The 26,723-nt window shown below is 38.3% G+C and overlaps 1 protein-coding gene across 1 annotated transcript in view; it reads left to right on the top strand.

The window, feature by feature from the left end:
• Positions 1–14,746, top strand: part of LOC126091940 (ubiquitin carboxyl-terminal hydrolase 20) — a 190,524-nt gene extending 175,778 nt beyond the window's left edge. Inside the window, exon 18 of the mRNA XM_049907266.1 lies at positions 12,612–14,746. Within this exon, the coding sequence (XP_049763223.1) occupies positions 12,612–12,787 (176 nt within the window). The 3' untranslated portion in view covers positions 12,788–14,746. The remainder of the gene's footprint in view (positions 1–12,611) is intronic.
• Positions 14,747–26,723: the final 11,977 nt, after the last annotated feature.

The raw sequence follows: 26,723 nt of genomic DNA, 5'->3' as shown, positions 1-26,723 counted from the left end.
ACTAACACGACTTATATTAGCAGTGGAAGATCAGTTCACTGGCTGGTATCAGTTCTACACCATCTACAGAACTCCAAAGTGACCAGTGTTCTCTTTTAAGGTGGTGACTTGTATTTCATCCAGTGAATTTAATTTAGCCTTACTCCTCCACACTGTGATAAACATTTGAAGAATTCCACATCTCCAACTTATCTCCCTCCGAATTCATTCCCAGCAATTCTAATATCAGAGCTAAGAAACACCTGATTATGAACTTTCAGGCATTCCTAACTTTTATCATTCTTTCTTTGGCAAAGACTGTGACCATGAATGATAATTGCTGAGTGGCTGAGAGTCCCCACCAACATTCCATCGCCTTGCTTAGAAAACTGACCACTACATTCCAGGCCCACAAGTACAATATAACCTTCAATAGCTCCTCAAAACATCTAGTCGACCAAAAACCAGTCAACCACTTATATCCCACTTCAGCAACTCAACTCTACTGGTGTCCCTTGTGATTGCCTCATAGTGGCAGGTGTTACTGTGCTTCCACAGAAAGATCCTCTATCTTTGTTGACCACCATCTCCAGCTAATTGCTCTCAGTTGCACTTCCTTCTGTGATATTAATCTCTCCACAGTCCTTGTTCCTTGATTGTCACAGTAGATGCAATGTCTTAACACTATATCTTTCTCACTAACCTCGTGATACCCAACCCCACCACTTCCTTCCAAATGCTTCTATACCACCATATTCTGATTTACAATTACTTGGTAGTGGGGGACTATGGAGAAGGGAGATCATCATGTATACTGAGTTGACAGAAGTTATGAGATACCTCCTAATATCATGTTAAACCTTGTTTTGCCTGGTGTAGTGCAGCAACTCAACATAGCATGGAGTTAACAAGTCACATACTGCCCCCATAGCTGTCCATAATTACAAAAGCATTGCCAGTGCAGGATTTTGTGCATGAATTGACCTTCAGATTAAGTCCCATAAATGTGTGATGGGATTGATGTCAGGCAATCTGCGTAGCCAAACCACTCACTCAAATTGTCCAGAATATTCTTCAAATTACTCGCAAACAGTTGTGGCCCCTGGTGACATGGTGCATTGTCATCCATAAAAATTCCATTGTTGTGTGCTACAAATGATCTCCAAGTAGCCAAACAGATCCATTCCCAGTAAATGATCTGTTTAGTTGGACCAAAGGACCGAGACCATTCCACATTAACACAGCCCACTCCCTTATATAACCAGCTTGCACAGTGCCTTGTTGACAACCTGGGCCCATAGCTTTGTGGATTCTGCACCACACACAAACCCCACCATCAGCCCTTACCAACTGAAATAGGGACTCATCTGACCAGGCGATGGTTTTCCAGTCGTCTAGGGTCCAACCGATATGGTCATGAGACCAGGAGAGGCACTGCAGGTGATGTGCTGTTAACAAAGGCACTTGCATCGGTTGTCTGCTGCCATAGCCCATTAATGTTACATTTTGCCACTCTGTTCTAACGGATATTTGTCATACATCCCACATTGATTTCTGCAGTGATTTCACACTGTGTTACTTGTATGTTAATACTGCAGTGCCTGTTTTATTCACAGTTGCGAATACATTTAATGTATTTCCTAAATGCTGTAGTCACTGCAGTACCTGTTCCTTTGGACATGCATATGTGTCCAAAGGTTTTATTCATTCTTAGTTATTATATGGGCATATGTTAGTAAAAGGGTGAATGACTCTTCAGACCATGATGCACAAATTTTAACACTGAAAGATTTTTGTACTCAAACAAATGATAATTACAGTCTATGTAGAAAAGCTAATCCAACTATAGTAGAGAGTTTTTTAAACCTCATTAAGCAAATAGTGTGGCAGAATGTTTAAAGTACCGATAACATGGATGACAAATATAATGCTTTCCTTAACACATTTCGCATGCTCTTAGAAAGTTTCTTTCCTTTAGAATGCTCTAAATGGGGTACTAGCAGTAAAAGGCAGCCTGAGTGGCTGACCAGTGGGATAAGGATATCATGTAGAACAAGTGGGACATGTATCAAGATGTTAGAAATAAGTCAAAATCAAGCTACAATAGCCTATTACAAACAGTATTGTAATGTGCTTAAAAATGTTATTAGGAAGGCAAAGAGTATGTGGTATGCAAAAAGAATAGCTAATTCACAGGATAAAACTAAACCATATGGTCAGTCATTAAGGAAGTGTCTGGTCAGCAGCACAAGGTCGAGGATATAAAGCCAGTACATAGTAAAAATGTTATTGATGAGTCAGATATATGTACAATATTTAACATTCATTTTCTTAACATTGCAGGGGAAATATAATAATAACTTAGTTTCTACAGGGAATCATATAACTTTCTTGGAAATTGCCTTTCTCAGACTGATACATGAAATACTACTCTGTGATATTGACAACTGAGAGATCGAGTCAATAATTAAATCACTGAAGTCTAAAGACTCTTGTGAATGTGATGGAGTATCTAGAAGTATATTAAAGTGCTGTACTGCACATGTTAGCCGTGTACTTAGCCATATTTGTAATTTTTTGCTTTAGGAATTGCCAGTTTCCTGAACAATTGAAGTACTCATTAGTAATGTTGCTTTAGAAAAAGTGTTAAAGGTATAATGTAGACGGTTTTAAACCTATTGCAATGCCATCAGCGTTTTTCTAAAGTTGTGTGTGTAATGATAATTGATCATTTTATTTCACATAAATTGCTATAGAATGTACAGTTTAGTTTCAGAACTGATTTAACAACTGGAAATTTTATATTCTCTTTCCACTGTGAGGTATTGGATGGATTAAACAAAAGATTTTGTACACTAGGCATTTTTGTTTGGTGTAACTGAGGGATTTGATTGTGCTGGTCACAAAATATTTCTCCAGAAGTTGGACCCTTATGGAATACGGAGAGTGGCTCACAGTTGGTTCACAGACAGCAAAAGGTCATTCCTCATAGTACTGAGAATGGCTGTGATATGGGATCCAAGTGGGGCATGGTTAAATGGGTAGTGCCCCAGGGATCAGTGCTGAGACCGCTTGTGTTCCTTATATTTAGAAATGACATGTCGTCTTGTATTACAGGTGATACGAAAATATTTCTGTTTGCTGATGACATTAGCTTGGTAGCAAAGGCTTGTGAGTGCAACTTTGGCACTGTTTCAAATAGTGCAGTTCAAGACATAAGTCCATGGACTGTAGGAAATAAACTAATGCTAAATCACAGTAAGAATCAGTTTTTACATTTTTTAATAAATAATTCAACAGAAGTTGACGTTTTAACTTCACAGAATGGTCATATAATTAGTGAAACTGATCAGTTCAAATTTCTAGCTCTTCAGATTGATAGTAAACTGTCGTGGAAAGCCCACATTCAGGACCTTATTCAAAGACTTATGCTGCCATTTTTTCTATTAGAACAGTATCTGAAAAAATTGGTAGTTCGACACAAAAGTAGTCTACTTTGCTTATTTTCTTTGGCTCATGACATATGGTATTATATTTTGGGGTAAGTCATCCCATTTTCAAAGGGTATTTTTGGCTCAGAAACGGGTGGTTTGGGCAACAAGCAGTGTAAGTTAGCGAAACTCTTGTCGACCCCTGTTTACTAGTCTGGGTATTCTGACGTTGTCCTCTCAACTTATATATTCTTTACTGTCATTTCTTCTGAACAGTCCAGCTTAATCTTGAGATTAGCAGCTTTTAGTCAATTAATACTAGGTAGAAATCCAATCTGCATTAGGATCACACTTTCTCGACTCTTGTGCAAAAAGGTGTGCAGTGTTCTGCTGCATCCATTTTCAATAAGCTACCATAAGAATTCAAAAATCTTTGCAGTAATCCACACACTTGCAAATCAAAACTGAAGGGTTTCCTCGTAGGTCATTCTTTCTATTCTGTCGAGGAGTTCTATGAAAATTTAAGCTGATTCCTGTGTTACATTGTTGATTATGTTTAAATAAACTTATATCTTGATGTCTTTTCAGGATTCATAAACATTTTATTTTATCTGTTATCACTTTTCTTTTGTAATTTCATGTACTGTCACATTCCACGACCCTGGAGGTTTGCTCCTCAATTTGGTCCTACAGAATTAGAAGTGTAAAATAAATTATAAAAATAACCCGTGCACTGCAATCGTATTGATCCACTGACACCAGGCAAGTGACTTTCAAGTAAAATGTCTCACCTGTATGGAAATATACATAATGGATGTACAAGTACAGATTATACGTACATGGCTGATGACATATGGAAGTTTGGGTCCGGCCATGAGTTGTACACGGATAACCAAAGGGTAAGGTGATGGCCCACAGTAAGCAGGAAATCATGGTCATGTCCCAGTCAGGTACAAATTTTCATTGCTGTAATTTCATTCTACAGCTGATGGTTGTTCACATTTGCAGTTGCAAATACATTTAATGTACTCCAAGCAAATGCCACTGCTCACGGTCATTAAATGAGGGCTGTCAGCCACTGCGTTGTCCATGATGAGAGGTAATGCCTGAAATCTGGTATTCTCAACATACACTCCTGGAAATTGAAATAAGAACACCGTGAATTCATTGTCCCAGGAAGGGGAAACTTTATTGACACATTCCTGGGGTCAGATACATCACATGATCACACTGACAGAACCACAGGCACATAGACACAGGCAACAGAGCATGCACAATGTCGGCACTAGTACAGTGTATATCCACCTTTCACAGCAATGCAGGCTGCTATTCTCCCATGGAGACGATCGTAGAGATGCTGGATGTAGTCCTGTGGAACGGCTTGCCATGCCATTTCCACCTGGCGCCTCAGTTGGACCAGCATTCGTGCTGGACGTGCAGACCGCGTGAGACGACGCTTCATCCAGTCCCAAACATGCTCAATGGGGGACAGATCCGGAGATCTTGCTGGCCAGGGTAGTTGACTTACACCTTCTAGAGCACGTTGGGTGGCACGGGATACATGCGGACGTGCATTGACCTGTTGGAACAGCAAGTTCCCTTGCCGGTCTAGGAATGGTAGAACGATGGGTTCGATGACGGTTTGGATGTACCGTGCACTATTCAGTGTCCCCTCGATGATCACCAGTGGTGTACGGCCAGTGTAGGAGATCGCTCCCCACACCATGATGCCGGGTGTTGGCCCTGTGTGCCTCGGTCGTATGCAGTCCTGATTGTGGCGCTCACCTGCACGGCGCCAAACACGCATACGACCATCATTGGCACCAAGGCAGAAGCGACTCTCATCGCTGAAGACGACACGTCTCCATTCGTCCCTCCATTCACGCCTGTCGCGACACCACTGGAGGCGGGCTGCACGATGTTGGGGCGCGAGCGGAAGACGGCCTAACGGTGTGCGGGACCGTAGCCCAGCTTCGTGGAGACGGTTGCGAATGATCCTCGCCGATACCCCAGGAGCAACAGTGTCCCTAATTTGCTGGGAAGTGGCGGTGCGGTCCCCTACGGCACTGCGTAGGATCCTACGGTCTTGGCGTGCATCCGTGCGTCGCTGCGGTCCGGTCCCAGGTCGACGGGCACGTGCACCTTCCGCCGACCACTGGCGACAACATCGATGTTTCTGTGGAGACCTCACGCCCCACGTGTTGAGCAATTCAGCGGTACGTCCACCCGGCCTCCCACATGCCCACTATACGCCCTCGCTCAAAGTCCGTCAACTGCACATACGGTTCACGTCCACGCTGTCGCGGCATGCTACCAGTGTTGAAGACTGCGATGGAGCTCCGTATGCCACGGCAAACTGGCTGACACTGACGGCGGCGGTGCACAAATGCTGCACAGCTAGCGCCATTCGACGGCCAACACCGCGGTTCCTGGTGTGTCCGCTGTGCCGTGCGTGTGATCATTGCTTGTACAGCCCTCTCGCAGTGTCCGGAGCAAGTATGGTGGGTCTGACACACCGGTGTCAATGTGTTCTTTTTTCCATTTCCAGGAGTGTATTTTTGACACTTGTGATCTCAGAATAGTACATTCCCAAATGATTTCTGAAATGGAATGCCACATGTGTCTAGCTTCAACTACCATTCTGCATTCAAAGTCTGTTAATTCCTGTTAGTGGGCCATAATCACATCTGACACTTTTTCACATGAGTCAACCGAGTACAGATGAGAGCTCCACTAGTGCACTGCCCTTTAATACCTTGTGTGCATGATACTACCGCCAACTGTAGATGGGCATATTGCTGTCGTGACTCTTTTTGCCGCATTGTGTTATACAGTAACTCTCACCACTTGTAAAGACCATCAGAGAACATATTCCTAACTGTGACTGCTTTTGGTCGTAAGTTGTCCATCGACCTTCAGAAACCTTTAGTTTGAAACAGCGTATGGTGAATAATGGCCCATGATATGCAGTGTCATACCACATATTGTTTTTTAACCTAGGTAGTGTTTGCTCAAAGTCAGTCATGATTAAAAATGGTTTTCAATGATTGTATCTATAAGGTATAAGAAAAACTATATAAATTATTTCTCATGTAAAGACCAAACCTACAAACAAATCCATGGAACTGCCATGCATATCTGCATGGATCATGTTTATGGGTCATCTAGAGGAGTCTTTCTTGTCTAGTATTGATTCACTGACAGCGTCTTCATGATCGGAAACAGTGGCAAGGAAAGCCTTTCATCTTTCCTCCAGAGCCTCAACACCTATTCTCGAATCTTCTGCACCTGATCCTTTTCAACTCAGTGATCTGCCTTTCTAGATATTGATCTCCAGCCATTAAATGCCCTTCATACAAACATCTGCTCCTATCACTACACCAACCACAAAAGTACTTCCATTTACAATTGTCACCCAAATCATGTTAAAATGTTGCTCCCTACAGATGTTGTAACTGTGAGCACTGTATGTCCAGTGAGAAGTAAGAGTTATCCAAATATGCCTGGCTTCCGTAGCCCTAGTTCATCACCACTGGGTACCAATACAACTTTAATTTCACAAGTTGTGGTCTTTCTCTGTAGTATTGCCAGTCTTGATGGTGGTAAGCCTGTATGCAGCAGGGAGGCCATAAGCTTGATGTATTTTTCTTCTTCATCCTCCTATCAAGTGCTTTGGCAAGACACTGAACTCATATTTGGCAGCATACAAGTTCAAAATCCAATCTGGCAATCCAGATTTAGGGCTTTTATGGTTTCCGTAAATTGCTGAATGCAAGTTGTAGGGTTGTTGTTATCAAAGAACATACGAATTTCCTTCCCCAACTTTCCCCTACCTTTGGTTGTGCTCAATTTCATAATGTCATTGTTGTCCATGGGGTGTTACTACACTGATCGTCCTTCCCCCTCCCTTTCTTCTTTTTGTTTGTCGGAAGACCATATTTTACTTGTCCCACTGATAGCCATCGTCGTTGATGGTTTTGCAAAGGAAATTGATATTTCCAGTCACAAATGACTACAGATCTGTTTACTTGGATGTTGGACACCACATTGTTCTGCACTGTGTGCTTCCAACTCCTAGAACTTAGGTAAATGTCTGGGTGTGTTTTCAAACACCTTAAGGAATTCATCATCAGTGTGTTCGTCAATTGATATGGAATCCCTGTCAGATTCTATACTGAATTTGTGGTTCAGTGAGCTCCTTACCACAGATCCCTTGAACAAAAACGTGTGCCCATTGACTGGTAGAAACCACAGATCGTTCCCGACACTAAGAAGGGGCAGCAGAAGTGGTCCACAAAACTACTATCCTATATTATTGACATCCATTTATTATAGAGTCTTAGAACACATTCTAAACTCAAATGAAACAAGGCATCTCAAACTGAATTACCTCCAGCATGCCAACCAGTCTGAATTCCAAAAACATCAGTCATCTGAAAACTCTTGTTTTTCTCACATGACATCCTGAAAGCTATGGATCAAGGCAGTCAGGTAGATACAGTGTTTCTTTGACGTCCGAAAAGCATTTAACTCAATTCCACACTTATGACTATTATTGACAGTAAGATCATATGGACTATCAAGTGAAATTCGAGACTGGATTGAGGATTTGTTAGTAGGGATGAAGTGGCATTTTACAAGAGACTTTAAAAAGTAAGTTACACATTATTATGGCAGACCAAGTAAGTTTAATTGAATGCTCCACTACAGTTATAAGTGACATAGATGTGTGTCTCTATATTCTCAGCATAATCACCAAGTTTCTTTAAACAACAGTCAGAACATTCAAACAATCGTGCTATTCCTCGACGGTAGAAATCCTCTCCTTAGTCACGGAGCCATTTGAGAATCACTGTGTTAACTGGCTCATTGTTGGAAAATCTTCCACTCAGATGTTCTTTCAGCTTGCTGAAAAGATTGCCTGGACATTAACATCTGTGATCGATGTCGAAGACCTTCCTTCCTTATCAGCATCACATTGCAGCCTTGGTCAAATCGTTGGCACCATTTCACTACGTTTGGTTGCAATGTTGCATTTTGTCCATATACCACAACAATTTCACAGTGGATTTGTGTGCAGTTTAGGTGTTTGGCACACAGAATTTTACTGTCCGCATACTTCAGCTTCAGAGTATACTTCCTTTCTGTGCACAATGTTACTCACACACTTTGATGTACCTGTTATCTGTACTGCAACAGAACTGTCTCCTCAGGAAGCCCAGAACATGTACTCTCTTCTGACAGTGTGCCTCTCTTGTTGAATGGAGTCTTAGCATGAGACAACATAGGTAACTTACTTCCTGAAGTCCCAGTGAATCTTGTTTGGGGATCATCAACTTCAGCTGTGCCCCGGGAATTGCATAGGGATCCTTGCAGTTTAGTTGTATATTAATGATCTTGGACAATGTTAAATGTAAATTGAGAGTCTTTGCGGGTGTTGAAGTTTCATAATAAAGTTAATCCTTTAATCAGCTGTACAAATATTCAGTCAGGTATTGATAAGATTTCAAATAGTGCCAACATTGTCAAGTTGCTTTAAATATTCAGAAATATAAAATTTTGCAATTTAGCTGTCCTGTAAGAGCCTAATTAGGAAATTTTCAAGAACTGACTTTAAGTGATGAATCTAACAATAAACAATCACCTCTTACATTTTGCTCGTGTAGGGATTGTGAAGACAAATTAGATGAATTACAATATGCACATAGCTGTTTAAGCAATTGTCCTTTTTGCGCTTCGTGCGTGAATAGAATGGAAAGAAGACTTAATAACTGCCACAATGGGAGGTGCCCTCTACTGTGCATTTCACACTGATTCTCAGGTTGTGTATGTCCTGGGGAATCAGCTCAAAGCTGTATTCCATACTGCAGATGGGAATCAAAGAAAGTGAAGTATAAGAGGAGTAATAACTGTTTGCTCATAATGTTTCTTGATTTATAGAATTAAAAAGGTACATGGCTAACTCGTTCCACAGATAATTGACGAGTCCTTCCCAAGAGAGTTTTTGGTCTGTAATGAGTCCAAATAATTGTACTATTTTCGTTTTTAGTTGCCCTAAGATTAAAAATTACTACTCCTGTTTTTGTCTGGTTTATGCGAAGGTGATTGGCCTGACACCTGTGGCTGGTCATTTGCCTCATTGTCCGTTTTTATAGAGTACACTGTAAATTCTCCCCTGAAGTTATAGTTGTCTTTATTGTCAGTATATAGTACATTCTTACATTGCATTCTTACATCGTATATAATTCAAAAAGTTATTACTGTAGAAAGTGAACAGGAAAGTTCCAAGAACAGAGCCTTAGGGTATTTCTCTTTTTTATTGGGGGTATTGCAGATCTCTGCTTATTTGTATAACCTATTGCTCAAAGGGAGTGATCAGTCTTCAGTACCACAGTATTCTTTTCGATCATCATGTCATGTGACACTCAGTCAGATACTTTGATTGAATCAATGATTGTTTCAGGCATAGATAGCCTTGAAGTTAAAATTTTCTGGGTTGTTAGGCCACATCATATTCCTTCAATCGACATTTCGACTCATCTGCTAGGATCTTCTTCAGGATCTTGTGGGTCCACTGTAGATTGAGCACTGTCAGGGGCCATTGTTGCCTTTTCTTGTAAAGGGGTGTTTTCCTACACTTGTTCTGGAGAAGGGGGATTATCAGGTAAAAAGACCTTGGGCTACTATTGGTGGGCCATCATCATTAGATAATAAGAGTTGTTTTCCTGTGCTAATGCTGAAGAAGGTGTTTATTGGCTAAAACTCCTGTGGCTACCATTGGTGGGCCAATGTCATCAGTTAGAAAAGGATTTTTCCCACGCTTTTACTGGGGAAGAGTTATTGGTTAAAATTCCTCTTGCTGCTATTGGTGGGCCCACATCGTTGACTAGAAACAAAACTGGTAGAACATGAGAGAAGGAATTTTTATTCAAGATATTATGGTCCACAGAGTTGGCTACCACAGTGTAGTTTGTATTGCTCACACGCCATGGCCACATAATCGCTTCCTTGATGGTGGGGAGCCACGATGCTGGAAGCCTATCGCCAGTGTTGAAGTGTTCTTCGAAATGTCAATCATTTCTCAGACTTTTCTTCTATAAATGTTGGTTTCCTTAGCCAGCACATGTACATTATTGAAATCAACATCAAGGCATAGTTCTTGTGATGTTCAACTACTGGTGATTTCATACTTGGTGTCAGCTCTGTATGGCGTTTGTGTTCCTTGATATGTTCTTTAACAGACCTTCCCATTTCGCCCTATATACACTTTGCCACAGGCACATGTCATTTCATAGATACCACAGTGTGGAGGCAATCAGGTGCATCCATTTTCATAGAAAGAAGTCTTTTACTTTGTTTTGACTGAAGAAAGTGGTCTGAATACAATGTTTCCTTAAAATTCTATGTATGTGATCAGTGCGCCAGAAACATATAGCAACTTAACAGAGCAAGAAGGCCCTTCCTTGTCCTACCTATGAGCATCATTAATATTTTACTTGAAAGCCCTTTCTATGGACAAACTGTCATAGCCATTGGCCTTCGTTGTCTTCTTTTAAAAACCCAATTCCGATTCCAAGTTGTTGTCATCGCTGATAGGGAAGGCATATGAAGACAGTGTGTTGAGAACTGCATGCTTCTGTGCTGGGTGGTAGTGCAAAGTGGCATCTAAATACTTGTTTGTGTTAGTAAGCTTTCTATACACTCTGTATTGTAGAGTGTTGCCAGATCGTCTATACCAACACATCTAGAAATGAGAGACTGACCTCATTCCCAACCTCCAAGGTAGAGTTGATTTTGGGGTGAATACTATTTGAGAAACTGTGGAATCCATTAAACTCTTCTTCACTGTGTGGCCATGTAACAAGACTTTCTTTGATGGAAAAAGGATGCATCCAATTGCCTCCACACAGCAAGCGTGAATGGAATGACATTTGGCTCCGGCAAAGTGTATATAGGCAAAACTGGAAGGACTATTAAATAACACATTGGGAAACACACAGAGGATGCTTATAGCCTTCCAGCATTATGGCTCCGTGCCATCGAGGAAGTGACAACATGGCTGCGGTGTGTGAACAATACAAACAGTGCCATGGAAGCCACCTCTGTGGACAATAATATTTTGGACAAACGACCTCTCCCCCTTTGTGATCTGCCCAGTTAGCTTCTAGCCTTTAATGTGACCCCACAAATAGCAGCAGTAGAAATTTGTAAAACCAATAACTCTTCTACTACTTAACAGTGGGAAAAATCCCTTTCTAATCAATGATCCCTTTCTAATCAATGACGTTGGCCCACCAGTGGTAGCCACAGGAGTTTTATCCAGTGACCAACCCCCCCACCCCCCGACTCCCCGCCCCAGCCCCCTTTCTTCAGTATTAATGCAGGAAAACTTCTCTTACTATCCATTGGTGAGGGCAGACTTAAATAAATAGCTTTGTTTCATACCCTTCACAAACATTATTTACCAGAGCTTCTGTTGCATTTACAGTAGGTAAGTGAGATCTGAATCAAAGATGTTGTTCATTTAAAATTTTGTTACTTTCAGATGAGCTACATCTTTGTTTATTTGTGTAATTTTCTTTTATCTTGGTTGTGATTGGTATTATTGAATTGGGTCTTTAGTTATTTGGGAGCTTATCACCTTTTTTATTCATAGGTAATGTAACTTCGAGGTTAAGACATTTGGAGAAGATTCCTTTATCTAGTCATCTGTTTGAGAGTGAGGAGTGACATTTTTATTTCCTTTGCTATACACTATGATGAAATTGCTGAGTCCATAATAGTCTCTATTTCTGAATTGTGTAGTTTATCAGTTTGTAAATGCCACTTAAAGTAAAGGGAGTCCAAATCAATTTCTCACTAGTCAGTTTTGCATGAGGAGCAAGGCTTCTGCATGTAAGGTAGAATTATTGAATGGAGTGGTGGTGCTGACACTACTTCCAAAATGTTCATTGAGATTATCAGTCAATAGGAATACTGTTTCCTTTATTGAAATTATTATTTCCCTTTTAATACCAGTCCAGGCTGCTTTACATTTATTTTTAGAATTTAAAATGTACTCAATTTGCATTGCTTTTCAGTTGCCTCAGGCATATGAGTACATAATTTAAATATTGTCTCCTTTATTACAAACACTACCCATATTTGTATTTGTTACATTGCAGTATGTAGCGAAATAAACTTGGTTCAAACATTTTGCAGGCAAGCACAATGATTTTTCATCTGGATCATTTGGTGTTACCATTACTGCTGATGACCCGATGCATCCTGCACCGGTGACCTCAGAAAAAGACTCTGGAATAATCCTTGGTAAGGAACTAGGAGCCAGCGACACATTGTATTCCCCTGTCACTGAAACTATTGTGCAGAACACTTGAACAGAATTGTAACTTGTATGCGCTTTCAGTTCACTAGTCATGTTGTACATTGTAGTTCTGTGAAGTATGTATAAATAGGGCTTACTTGTGTTACAGTTAAAATATGACATACCGACAAAGACTTTTTCACCAATTTATTAGATGTAATTATAGACTTTTGTTGATAAATGCCATTGCAAATAAATATATGCATTTATGATATGTCTTGTTCCTCATATATATATACGTCTGGCAAAATTTTCACTTTCCTGTGCAAAATTAATCAATATTTTGCTCCATTGGAAAGGAAGAACTGCAGATGGGAATGTAGCAATGAGGGTAATGAATTTGTACAAGTATTGTGAAGGAAATTGTGTTCATTTCTCAGTTTATGTAAAATGCTTACTGCTCTATTGTTGGGGCTAAATTATATGCTATGTGTAGATTTATTTTCTCTTTTCTTCCTGTGCTAGTAAATTGTTCATGAAAATTTTGACTGTTTTAGTCTCAGTGGAAACATTCATTATTGCTCATATTTGCTTCATTTGCGATGGATGTAGCACTTTTTCATGTGGTTTAAATGATTTCAGAATTACTGTGCTATGAAACATACCAATGGTATTATTAGATCTGTACTTATTCAGTATGTATGTCTTTCACTCAGAGCTGAGAGAAAAGTACAGGTGTAATATCAATCTTTTTCTATTGGTGCAATTATCAGCTTTTCCTATGTTATCTGGAACATTGTTAATAGCAATAATGGTAGTTTGATGACTGTTTATTGAATGAAAAGAAATGGCAAACTTTTTCTTAATATAGGGCCAGTATTTTATGAGAAATAGACAATGTCTGTACATGCAGAAGCTAATGGAAAATGTGTAGTATTCCACAAAAATTAGAAATAACAATTAGTTATATCTTTTATATGATGATGATGATGTGTGTGTGTGTGTGTGTGTGTGTGTGTGTGTGTGTGTGTGTGTGTGTGTGTGTATGTGTGTTATATATATTGAATTTATCTACCAAAGACCTAATGTATTTTACCACACACAAATATCAGTTTCTGAAGATTATAGTGCATCTGTGTTTGTAATTATTAATAATATTATTATTTATAGTCTAAAGCATTCTATGGTTGGTATGAAAAGTGCTTATTAGTTCATATGTATGTGTGCTGTATATTTGTTTTCAGTATTACAGACTGTTAGGTCTTTCAAGCTGTATTTAAGTATAGCAAGGATTCACTCACAGCCCCAGTGTATAAACTCAATATTATTTATGCCTGAGAGTAACTGTATTTTATGTTGTGTAAATGTTGGTCTTTCTCATTTAGTTGTTATACTGTTTCATTCCTTTAATACAACTTGTGTCTTTTGTTAATGTTGACTTTGTGGTTGTAAATTTACCTGTGAATGGGAATTGTTAAACATTTTTTGTAGAGATCAAGTATTTCGTAAGTATGCCATTCCATTATTGAGCATTAGCACATTGTTACAAAGGGGGAAGGGGGGGGGGGTGCCCTCCACCCCCACTTTCTTCATATGCTCCACCAGTGTTACAGTTTTCACTGTTGCTATTGTCTGGCTGATAATACTATTACTATTATTATTTTTTATAGCAGATCGCATTTACTCCCCATCATGTTATTGCAACTGCTAAACATTTGTATTTGACTGTTTTAATGTATCAGTTATATTTTATTTCTCTGGTTGAAAAGAAAAATGAGGTTCTGTAAATGAACAAGAGAATAGATTTCATGGATGTACTGTAACTAGCCTATAATCTTGAAGCTGTGGTAAAGAAATAATAGTTTAAACAACACTAATGGCATGCAGACCACTTTTCATCATTTATTGTGCTTGACACTGATTTATAACATTGTTTTTGCATTATAATTTATTTCAATTGGTTGTGTCAGTTTTTTGTCAATGATTAAAAAAACTTAACTAAAAATGTAGTCCACATGAGATTAACTGTACCTGCTTTGAAACTGTTTTTTAAAATTGATTTGTATTAAAAATTATATTTCATACATTTATTCTGAAAATCTATATCATCAGCTATTTATTATGATGAAACGAAGTACCTTTAGTCACTATTCATCTTTTGACAACATAGGTGCTTGAAAGGGGAGGGTCTGGGGATTATGAAATGTGGCTACTGACTGTGCTTGGTTAACACAGTTACAAAAGCTGAACAAATGAATAATTGTAGTAAGGGGCAAGCAGAAGACAAAGTTGACTATACCTGTTTCCAGAATTTGTTTAAAATATTGGTATATGTGGCCTTTGCAGAAGACTGTTATCACCAATGCATCTTTCAGCTATTTTTGTAGTTACATTTCAAACATTCTGTTTATGTAATGTGTAGAAATTTTGCTGCATTAAGACATTTTCTTTATAAAATCAATTACTCCTTTTGTTGCATCAAAAATGGAAAAATGGAATATTTGCAATAGTTAAAAAATTAATAAACGGCAAAGTAAATAATTCTGAAAACAAATCTGCTGGTTAAAGGCCGATTTGTACTGATGTGATGTTTCTCAGTGAATCACACTGATTTGTAAATGGTATGGTATGAAGGAACAGCATTGTTTGTTGAGGATTTGCCTCACGTTTCTCTTGTAACCGTTACATGCATAATGTTTGTTTCTGAATGTTCTGTATTAATATTTCTACTATCGTGTCAGGAAGGGAAAAAAATTGAAGATTTCATCTACCCTCCATGTGCTTTGGAGAAAGGAATAGAGCTCAGCATAAATAAAATATCTAGTAAAATTCAATTCCAGTTTTATTTGTTGGGATCAGCTTTATAAATCAAAAGAAAAAATTGTCTGGGTTGCAATTTTGCAATAAGGCTGATATTTTATGCACGTTTTGTACTAGAGACTCGTGGCTTGATAAATGTTTTCTTTCCCCATCCATGTTTAGAATTCAGTCATGTCAGTTGTAATTGATTCGCTGCAGGTACCAACATATAAAGGATGTGGATGACATCCTGAAAGTATACCAACCACCATTTTTTATTTTTATTTTGTGATTTACAACCTGTAGTGTATTGTTTTCTCTTAAGATAGAAGTTTCTGTAGATCTTTGTCATCAATTTAAATTAAGTGTTTGATCCAAGTATTAAAGCTTTTCCCCCCATCTAATTAAGACTGTTATTCAAAATTCTCAGTGCAGTGTTCTGTTTCTTATGATCCATTTACCAGCATCAAAAATAAAAAACTGTTTAACTATTCCATATATTTGCATTATTCAGATCAGCTATCATTTCATCAACTGTAAAAGAAAAAGGTATTGTGTGTGGGGTGGGGGGAGGTTAAGAGTTGTGATAGTGTCACAAGCAAGCAGTGCACAACCAATTGTCATATCCAGATGCTCCTCACATGTTGAGTGAAAAGAGCCAGCTTGTCCTTGGGCCATCACAAAATTAAGTTACATATTACAGTCAGAATTGGTTAGCAATTATCTGTTCAGTATATTTTTGCATTTCATGTGTTTGTGTGTGCACTTTTCTGTTGTTTAGGATAATCATGTTTTATATTCTCTGCCCCCCACCCCACCCCACGCCACTTTTTCCCATTTTTCTTCTTGCCTGAGTTGACTTACAAATAAAATGCAGTTCACTCTTTTTGTTTATCTCTCTTAAGCTGTGTATCAGCAATTTCCTTCATCCTTGTAGATTAACAAAAATGTATTTTTCTACATATTTGATAAAAAAATATTTCACTGATGAACAGAGAGGAACAGATGAATAATGATCCAAGTGTTAATTTTGTAGCACTATCTGCAAGTATTGTAACAAATCCAATAAACACTTATCAGGCACGAAAATCGTCAGTGAAAGAAATCTAACAGTGCATGTTAGAATGTTAAATATAATGCAACACTACTGATTGTTTTTAGTCTGAGTATGGGTGACTATTATTATTATTATTATTATTATTATTATTATTATTATTATTATTATGTCACCACCACTGCCTTTATCACCATTGCAGTTTAATGTCCTGTTAAGAGTGAGGTCACTAGTTACGGAATAATTCTGTTAATATCAGCATGTAAATTGTAGATTGCTTCATGAAGTTGGAAAAATCTCATTTTATGAAGCACTTGAATTGTAACATTTTAAGGAACTCTGTATCTCTACTAATATATTCCTTAAAACTAGAAAACAATTTTTATGTAACTTTTATGCACTATTGGTAAATGCTGATGTTTCTTATCATAATCAGTTGTTAATTTTTATCTGTTATGTATTGGCCTCATCATACACCACCAGATTCACATTTTCTGTCAGTACATCATTTATAGTAATTCTACCAAAGTTGTTAATATTTCCATGATATGGTTATAATTCAGACATTATTTAATTTATGTTATTATGTATAATGATTGTGGTGAAGTGGTTGCTATCCTGGATGTATGGGTAACAGGGCATTGATATTGTTCTTGTTTGAAGTATTTGTTCCATGTATGCTTTGTTGATTAAAATCAATATTTTAAATGTTGAGTATTTACAATCAACTCTCTCAAAACACTGTTACTGCCTCTCACTTTATAGTACACTTAGATTCCCTTTGTGCGCGCGCGTGTTTGTGTGTGTGTGTGTGTATGTATGTGTGTGTGTGTGTGTGTGTGTAAACCACCCCCCCCCCCCACACACACACACACACACACATCTATATCATCTGCTTACACATTATAGATTAACCCCTTAACTTAAACACCAAGTTATGTCATTTTTATGATTTTGACAGAAACTTAAAATTCCAAGTATACTTGGTCAGCTTAAGAAAAGGCCTTCAAAAAAATAAAACCCCACTTATACATATTTCAGCACTGATAATTAAATGTCCAATCACTAGAGAGCATCTGATACTATATTTGTAGCCTGGCTGTCTCATTTTGATTGAGATGGTTGCAACTAGATATCGTCTTAACTGTATGCATTGAACCATTTGGTTGGCAGGTGACAGTTGAGGTGATCAATGTAGCAAGTAGATATCTACTAATACCAGTATTGCTGGCCCCTGTTTTGAATACAACCGAGATAGATCCCTGAAACTGTCAATGAAACTTCTTTAAGAGCGTCTGTTTTCAATCCACTGTGATAAATTATATTCTGGTAACTTCATATCTTTTTCATTAAAGTAAAACATTCTGGCTGCTGATGTTGATTTAGGTACACCAACAGCATATAAAATGTTTTCCAAAGACACAAAACAAGAGTCTTCCATCTCAGGCCAAAAGAATGACACTGCTGATCCAGGTGGGTGGAGAAAAATTAGTTCAACATCTTATCCATCACAGACATTTCTGGTGAAGGCAAATTACCACCTGCCATTTTGTTGAGGATGAATGCATCTCCATTGCGGGGCATTTTCATTGAATGAAAAAATCAAGGAAGGCTTTTCAGAAGAAGTTACTCTTCTAATCTGTAAAAAATCAGAAGAAAGTGGTTTGTAATGGTGAAAATTCCTGGTACCAGGTGTCGTGTGGGTTGTCGAAAATCTCTTCGTGTGGTTCTTGTGTAGGAAATTGGGATTGACTTTCTCTAAGAAGTGAAGAAAAACAATTGTCAATATTAACTTTGCAGATATTGTAAACACCAGATGCAGTTAGTATTTGTGCATCATGTGCTAGTTGAAGACTGGTCTTCTCAATATACATTTTATAGTTCCTCCCGAACCATCGCACACAGATTTACCGTGGCTAGTAGCAAAAAGAATGCTCAGCATCAATAGAAAAATCATTTTTGTGCTTACACAAATTTTTAAAGCTGTTTCTATTTTTATATTGAGCAGCACATCCATCAGTGAAATAATGCACTTTCTTCACTTGTGGGTAATGCTCTGTCAGCCACTTAACCATATGTTTCTGGACAGCATTTACTAATCCTACATCATGTTCCATATTATCACTTATAAAGCAGTGGTTCATTATTACCAATTTACTCTCTTCATTTACCATATAAACACACAAAGGATGGGTTGTACAGATGCTTCTTGTCGAGTGGTAATGCTGATTTTCATTCTGAAATATAAAATTGTAGCTTTCAGCAAAGTCCATTAACAGAATTGCTTTATCCGGCATTAGATTTTCTTTCAATTTTTTCAATGATTTTGGCTGACACTTAGATATAAATGAGTGTCATTTGTATTTGTATTTTTTATTGGTCCTGTTGTCTACATAGCAGCTTATGCATAAGGCATTGGACAAGTCAAAGTTATAAATGTACAGGCTGAAAGTCATTACAAGGCATACATATTTAAGGTTACAATAATACACTTTACATGTAAGTATTTATATAACACATTTCATAAATTTAAATATTCTTCAATGGAGTAAAAGCAGTGATGCTGTAAATATGACTTTAGAGATATTCCAAATGTATTGACCTCAGTGATAGCTTTTACGTTTTCAGGAAGTTTGTTATAAAGCTTAACTCCCACGTGAAAAGTACCTTTTTGGCATAGTGCTGTGCTGATTTGAGTCATATGTAAGTTTCTGGTTTGTCTGGTGCTCATGTACATCACAGTTCTTTTGCATCTCCGGTCCTTGCCTATTACATTTAATTTAAAGAACAAAAGGGTTTCCATAATGCTTTTACTTAAACAACACTCATTTATATCTAAGTGTAATTTTTTTTACCAACAAGTCTGTGCATTCACCAACAGTTGCAGACTGCTTTACTGATTCTGCGTAATGATCTGCATTTATCCACTGGCTGAACTCAGTTTCATCATCAGCATCTTTGTAAGCTAATTTGTACTTTAATAATTTTTGACAGTTTGTCATCACTGGGACAATTATCACAGTGATTAAGCATGCAGTCATAGTTTTCAGAGTCACATACAAGTAATTTTATAAGTTCTTTGTGTGTTTTTTCAGTGTGATTTCCAGAAGCAGGAGAGCTTCTGTAAAGTTTGGAAGGTAGGAGACGGAAACTGGCAGAAGTAAAGCTGTGAGTACCGGGCGTGAGTCGTGCTTCGGTAGCTCAGATGGTAGAGCACTTGCCCACGAAAGGCAAAGGTCCCGAGTTCGAGTCTCGGTCGGGCACACAGTTTTAATCTGCCAGGAAAGTTTCATATCAGCACACACTCCGCTGCAGAGTGAAAATCTCATTCTGGAAACATCCCCCAGGCTTGTGGCTAAGCCATGTCTCCGCAGTATCCTTTCTTTCAGGAGTGCTAGTTCTGCAAGGTTCACAGGAGAGCTTCTGTAAAGTTTGGAAGGTAGGAGACGGATACTGGCAGAAGTAAAGCTGTGAGTACCGGGCGTGAGTCGTGCTTCGGTAGCTCAGATGGTAGAGCACTTGCCCGCGAAAGGCAAAGGTCCCGAGTTCGAGTCTCGGTCGGGCACACAGTTTTAATCTGCCAGGAAAGTTTCATGCAGTTATAGTTCTCAGAGTCACATACAAGTAATTTTATAAGTTCTTTGTGTGTTTTTTCAATGTGTTCCGCATTCAAAAGTATTTTGGTGGATACCACACAGACACGCACACTAAATGAGTGCTGGCAGTGAACAAAATTTAGAAAGAACAGTGTCACTGTTTGGATTCTCCCATTTAAAACTAGAGTACAGTTCTCTTTACATTTCAAAGGATGTGTCTTTTTTTGCATATACCCATTCTTCTGAACGCTAACTTTGTATTTTGCTTCTGGTAATGTTCGAATACAGTCATCATTTTGGTAAAAAATCAGTGACAATCTTTTCCACCTCATAAGCAGTAACTTCCCCCCTTTTGGCTTAAAAATTGATAATATAACCATTTCTGTTTTCAGTTTCCTTGCTTGTTGAACCACATACTCACTAACTTTGAATTCTGACGTCGTTTTCTTTTGACAAAGAGGGTGAAGCTAAAGTTAAAATTTGAAGTTTTTCAGATACTCTTACACAGGCACTTTTTCTTTCATTAACAGTATAATGGAATCAAAAACTTTGGTTTTCTTAACAATTTCATCATTAAATTTTTCTTCTCTATGGTCAGAATCTTCAACACTGCAATCTAATACCTGGCACGCTTTTTGTTCCAAAACATGCTTCACTTTTTCTAGCTTCTTTTTTTGCCATATGAAGCCTTGCTGTGGTTTGGAATGGAGTGAAGTTTTAAGGGAGAGCACCCCAAATCATGTAAAGTTTTATTTGCATCCTCAATACTTTGACTTTTTAGTAATGCTACATGAAATGTCACCTCCAGGTCATCTACATCACTTTCATTTCTATCACTGATGTCAGTTTTTTGTTCATAAATCTTATGATACATTGTGCGCAGTTTTTGGCCTGATTTTACATAGATCCTTTTAGCACTTAAGGACAAAGACGAGCAAACTGACCTCAAAAGATTTTTTAACTGTTTGTCTGTGTTTTTTGAAAGGATCACAAGAAGTTATTTGATGACTTTCAAAAACTTTTAAGTAATAGTATCTGTGATGTCCACAATAGTAGCACTTTCTTAGTCTTGTGGAATGCTTATATCGAATTGCGGCAATATCAAATCTCATTGGTCTTCACTCAGCTCTTCTACTTTTTGTAGAGTTTTTACTAAGGTATAGGTTATCAAATGACAAGGTGTTTTTAGTAATTTTCCAGCAGTGCATGAATTCACATTTTCCATTGCAATTAACTGAACACAAATTCACTTAAAACATACTTTATACAAGTGGAATGATAGGGCCACAGAACAAACAGATGTGACCTGTCTCACAGAAAGACAAAGAGCAACTGAGGCCAGTAGACTTAATTTTTGAATGCCATTTATTCTCAGCAACAAATTCCAGCAACTGTTACATTGTTTTCAAGCCTATAAAGGTTTCAAACAAGCTACTGCTGTCTAAGAATACGTTTTTATCACTGTGAGCAGGTGATTGGCTAAACACGTAAATCATATATATTATAGTCTTTAAAAAATTACTGAATTAGTCAAAAGAAAGGAAATAAATTTTCACACATAAAGTTAACTTGCCTGCCTAGACTGACTTATACTTAAGTATGCTAATTTGATACATATGCATCTGAGACAGTGAGTGGATGAATTTACTTAAAATGACCCTTTTCCATCACAGCAAAAAGTAATTTGATTTCAGATATGTGTGTCAATGTCAATGTCAGAACATTCACCGGTATACTTGGGAAGGCAGGGGAACCAGATCTGTCATTGACTATATAATAACAGATCAGGAATTCAGGAAGGCTGTGAGGGACACACGTGTATTCAGGGGATTCTTTGATGACACTGATCATTATTTAATCTGCAGTGAAATTGGGATTGTGAGGCCGAAAGTGCAGGAGGTCAGGTCCATATGTAGGAGGATAAGAGTGGAGAAACTTCAGGATAAGGAAATCAGGCACAAGTACATAACAGCGATCTCAGAAAGGTACCAGTTAGTTGAATGTAGTCAATTACAGTCATTGGAAAAGGAATGGACAAGGTACAGGGACACAGTACTAGAAGTGGCTAAAGAATGTCTTGGAACAGTAGTGTATAAAAGTAGAATTAAGCAAACAGCTTGGTGGAATGACACAGTCAAGGCAGCCTGTAAAAGGAAAAAGAAGGCGTATCAACAATGGCTGCATACTAGAACTCAGGTAGACAGAGAAAGTTATGTTGAAGAAAGAAACAAAGCCAAACAGATAATTGCAGCATCCAAGAAGAAATCATGGGAAGACTTTGGAGACTATGGGTCAAGCTGCTGGAAAACCATTCTGGAGTGTAATTAGCAATCTTCGAAAGGGAGGTAAGAAGGAAATGACAAGTATTTTGGACAGGTCAGGAAAACTGCTGGTTGGGCTGATGGAGGGAATATTTTGAAGAGTTGCTCAATGTAGGTGAAAATACGATCAGTAATGTTTCAGATTTCAGTGTAGAATGGGACAGGAATCATGATGGAAATAGGATCACATTTGAGGAAGTGGAAAAAATGGTCAATAGATTGCAGTGCAATAAAGCGGCTGGGGTGGATGAAATTAAGTCAGAACTTATCAAATACAGTGGAATGTCAGGCCTTAAATGGCTACACAGGATAATTGAAATGGCCTGGGAGTCGGGACAGGTTCCATCAGACTGGACAAAAGCAGTAATCGCACCAATCTTTAAACATGGAAACAGAAAAGATTGTAACAGCTACAGAGGTATCTCTTTAATCAGCGTTGTGGGTAAAATCTTCTCAGGTATTGTTGAAAGGAAAGTGCGAGTATTAGTTGAGGACCAATTGGATGAAAATCAGTGTGGGTTTAGGCCTCTTAGAGGTTGTCAGGCCCAGATCTTTAGCTTACGGCATATAATGGAGAAGTGTTATGAGTGGAACAGGGAATTGTATCTATGCTTTATAGATCTAGAAAAGGCATATGACCGGGTTCCTAGGAGGAAGTTATTGTCTGTTCTACAAGATTATGGAATAGGAGGCAAACTTTTGCAAGCAATTAAAGGTCTTTTCATGGATAGTCAGGCAGCAGTTAGAGTTGACGGTAAATTGAGTTCATGGTTCAAAGTAGTTTCAGGGGTAAGACAAGGCTGCAACCTGTCGCCACTGTTGTTCATATTATTTATGGATCATATGTTGAAAACAATAGACTGGCTGGGTGAGATTAAGATATGTGAACACAAAATAAGCAGTCTTGCATATGCGGATGACTTAGTTGTGATGGCAGATTCGATTGAAAGTTTGCAAAGTAATATTTCAGAGCTAGATCAGAAATGTAAGGACTATGGTATGAAGATTAGCATCTCCAAAACGAAAGTAATGTCAGTGGGAAAGAAATATAAACGGATGGAGTGCCAAATAGGAGGAACAAAGTTAGAACAGGTGGACGGTTTCAAGTACTTAGGATGCATATTCTCACAGGATGGCAACATAGTGAAAGAACTGGAAGCAAGGTGTAGCAAAGCTAATGCAGTGAGCGCTCAGCTACGATCTACTCTCTTCTGCAAGAAGGAAGTCAGTACCAAGACTAAGTTATCTGTGCACCGTTCAATCTTTCGACCAACTTTGTTGTATGGGAGCGAAAGCTGGGTGGATTCAGGCTACCTTATCAACAAGGTTGAGGTTACGGATATGAAAGTAGCTAGGATGATTGCAGGTACTAGTAGATGGGAACAATGGCAGGAGGGTGTCCACAATGAAGAAATCAAAGAAAAACTGGGAATGAACTCTATAGATGTAGCAGTCAGGGCGAACAGGCTTAGATGGTGGGGTCATGTTACACGCATGGGAGAAGCAAGGTTACCCAAGAGACTCATGGATTCAGCAGTAGAGGGTAGGAGGAGTCGGGGCAGACAGAGGAGAAGGTACCTGGATTCGGTTAAGAATGATTTTGAAGTAATAGGTTTAACATCAGAAGAGGCACCAAAGTTAGCACTGAATAGAGGATAATGGAGGAACTGTATAAGGGGGGCTATGCTCCAGACTGAACGCTGAAAGGCATAATCAGTCTTAAATGATGATGATGATGATGTGTGTGTCAATTAGCAGAAGACCAATTAAAATTTTTATTCTATTAGAAAGCTTACAATCAAGTGGAGTATATAAGACGAAAATGATGTTCTCAGCAGCTTGGAGAAATGTGATATTAGCATTTTTTTAAAATTCATTGTAACTTTACTGCTTCAATAACTGGATATCTGTTAATTATATGCCTTATTTAACTTAAGACAAAAATTCCAAATAAAAAGCTTCGTAGACACTTGAGTTATGTGCATTTATTTAAACAAGTACCATTCTGCATTGACATTATTCCAAAGCCCTGTTTTTGTAATATCTCTACATTTAAAATGAGATATAAAATAAAGGTGTAGTCTGAGACCAAAAAGATTTTTCAGAAGTTTCTATGTTATAAGTATATGCAAAGTTGCGTGAAAATCTGAGGTAGAGGATTACAAATCCTTGAATTATTGCATATTTTTACCTGGAATGACCCAACAATGAATCTGCCTTTCTAACTTCTATAGTTATAGGTTGTGTGCCTGTAGCTGATATAGGTTCGCTGTGTGGAGCTTCTCACTGTAATTGCTCTGATACAGTATCTAAGTACACTCTCTCTTTCACTGCTTCATATTCGGGTATTATTTTCCATCAGTTCTTTGCCCTTATCATTCAGATGAAGCCTATATGCTGTGTGTAATTCTCTATATTCAGGAACATTAACATAACTGAAATTATAACACTTTTAGTTTTAATATACATCAAAATACTTGTTAACGCATGAATAGTAATGTTGGCTTCATTTTTTGTGACATTGTATTGCACCTGCCCAAATAACAGCATGATCTCTTTTCATTAGTTGTTGCAGAAAGTTACAGTTCTGCAGCACTGTAGTAATGGCAGTACCTTATCCTGGATTTCATACTTATTTGCATAGTTTCTGCCGTGACTGTCTGATAAGATAAATATTTTAGATTTTGCACAACAAGGACTGTCTGCTTGTGTTTTTTGTTTCTTGTATGGGCTTAATTGTGGTAATTTCTGTTATTAGTTGTGTGTTATTGTTTATACATTTTGAAGCATTATACACTGGTGGGCAAAACTCAAGAACAGAAATAACATTCATACAATGTGTCAGATACATTGATGAAAGTTGTGCTGTACATAGAAAGAACTGCTACAGAAGAAATATGCAGTGAGATAAATACAAATAACACTTTTATTCAAAGACAATAATTTCACTGAAGCCTTTGCAATTTATGATGGTTCGCTGGATATTACAAAAAGTGGGACATTGTTCTAGATATGGTGTGTGATCACCAAGGACAGCAGTGCAACATGCTCCTGCACTGCCCACAAGGTTGGTAAGCAGTTCTTGTGGAAGGGTGTTTCGTTTTTCCTACCAGTTCAATTGACAGCTGCTGGTTAATTGTTAATGCATGTGGACATGCTGTATATATCTCTCCAATACATCCTATACATACTTGACAAGATTTAATTTGGCAGATCAAGCAGGCCAGTCCATTACCTGAATAATCTCTCATTCCAAGTGCTTCTCCACCTGCGAATTTCAGTGTGGTCACACACTGTCATCTGTAAAAATGAAGTAAGGGCCAAATATACCCCTAAAAAGATGCACACGGGGAAGGAGTTCAGTGTCGTAAAAACATGACCAGCTTTCAAATATTTGGAGGTCAGTACGCCCATGCAACATTATGCCTCGCCACACAACACCTGGACTGTCAGAACGGTCATGTTCAACATTGTTCGTGGGTGCACTGTGTGTTCCTGCCTCTTGCCATAAGAGAGTATATAATGCACCCAGGAACATTGTTAGACATGATCGTTTTGGTGGTCCAGATGTTATGGTGTGGAGAAGCATTATGTTGCATGGGCATACTGGCCTCCCAACTATATTTTCGTTCAAGTTTGGTACCCTACCTATAGTGGTGCAAGATGGTAAGTACTGGTTAAGGGGCAAATCACGTATTCCTAAATTTTTAGCATAAACTTTGTGATATCATAATGCTGACCTCCGTTGAGCAAACCAGCTCTAGCACTGTCTTAGAAAAAGCATCCACTTCAATAACTGAGTGGTCAGCGTGACAGAATGCCATGCAAAGGGGCCCAGGTTCAATTCCCGGCTGGGTCGGAGATTTTATCCACCCAGGGACTGTGTGTTGTGTTGTCTTCATCATCATCACATCCCATTGGCGCACAAGTCACCGAAATGGCGTCAACTAAAAAGATTAGCACCAGGTGACCAGTCTTCTTGACGGGAAGCCCTAGTCACGTGACATTTACATTTACATAGAAAGAGCAAGTCATAATTTTGAAAAATATAGGATTCATGTTTATTCTTTGTTGAAGAAGCTGGTATTTCAGTTTACTTTATTTTATGAGTATGACATGCTCATATGTAAATGCAAGAAGAATTCAATTTTTTCAGAATGTGTAGTATTCCCAGATAACAGTATGCGGCAACAAGGAGTATTATGAAAAGAAATTCTTTGAGAAAAGAGTGTCCTGGAA

Source organism: Schistocerca cancellata, chromosome 7, assembly GCF_023864275.1.
Source record: "Schistocerca cancellata isolate TAMUIC-IGC-003103 chromosome 7, iqSchCanc2.1, whole genome shotgun sequence".
NCBI classification, from domain to species: domain Eukaryota; kingdom Metazoa; phylum Arthropoda; class Insecta; order Orthoptera; family Acrididae; genus Schistocerca; species Schistocerca cancellata.
The sequence above is the reverse complement of the archived record's forward strand: the minus strand, read 5'-3'. Positions and strand labels throughout refer to the sequence as shown.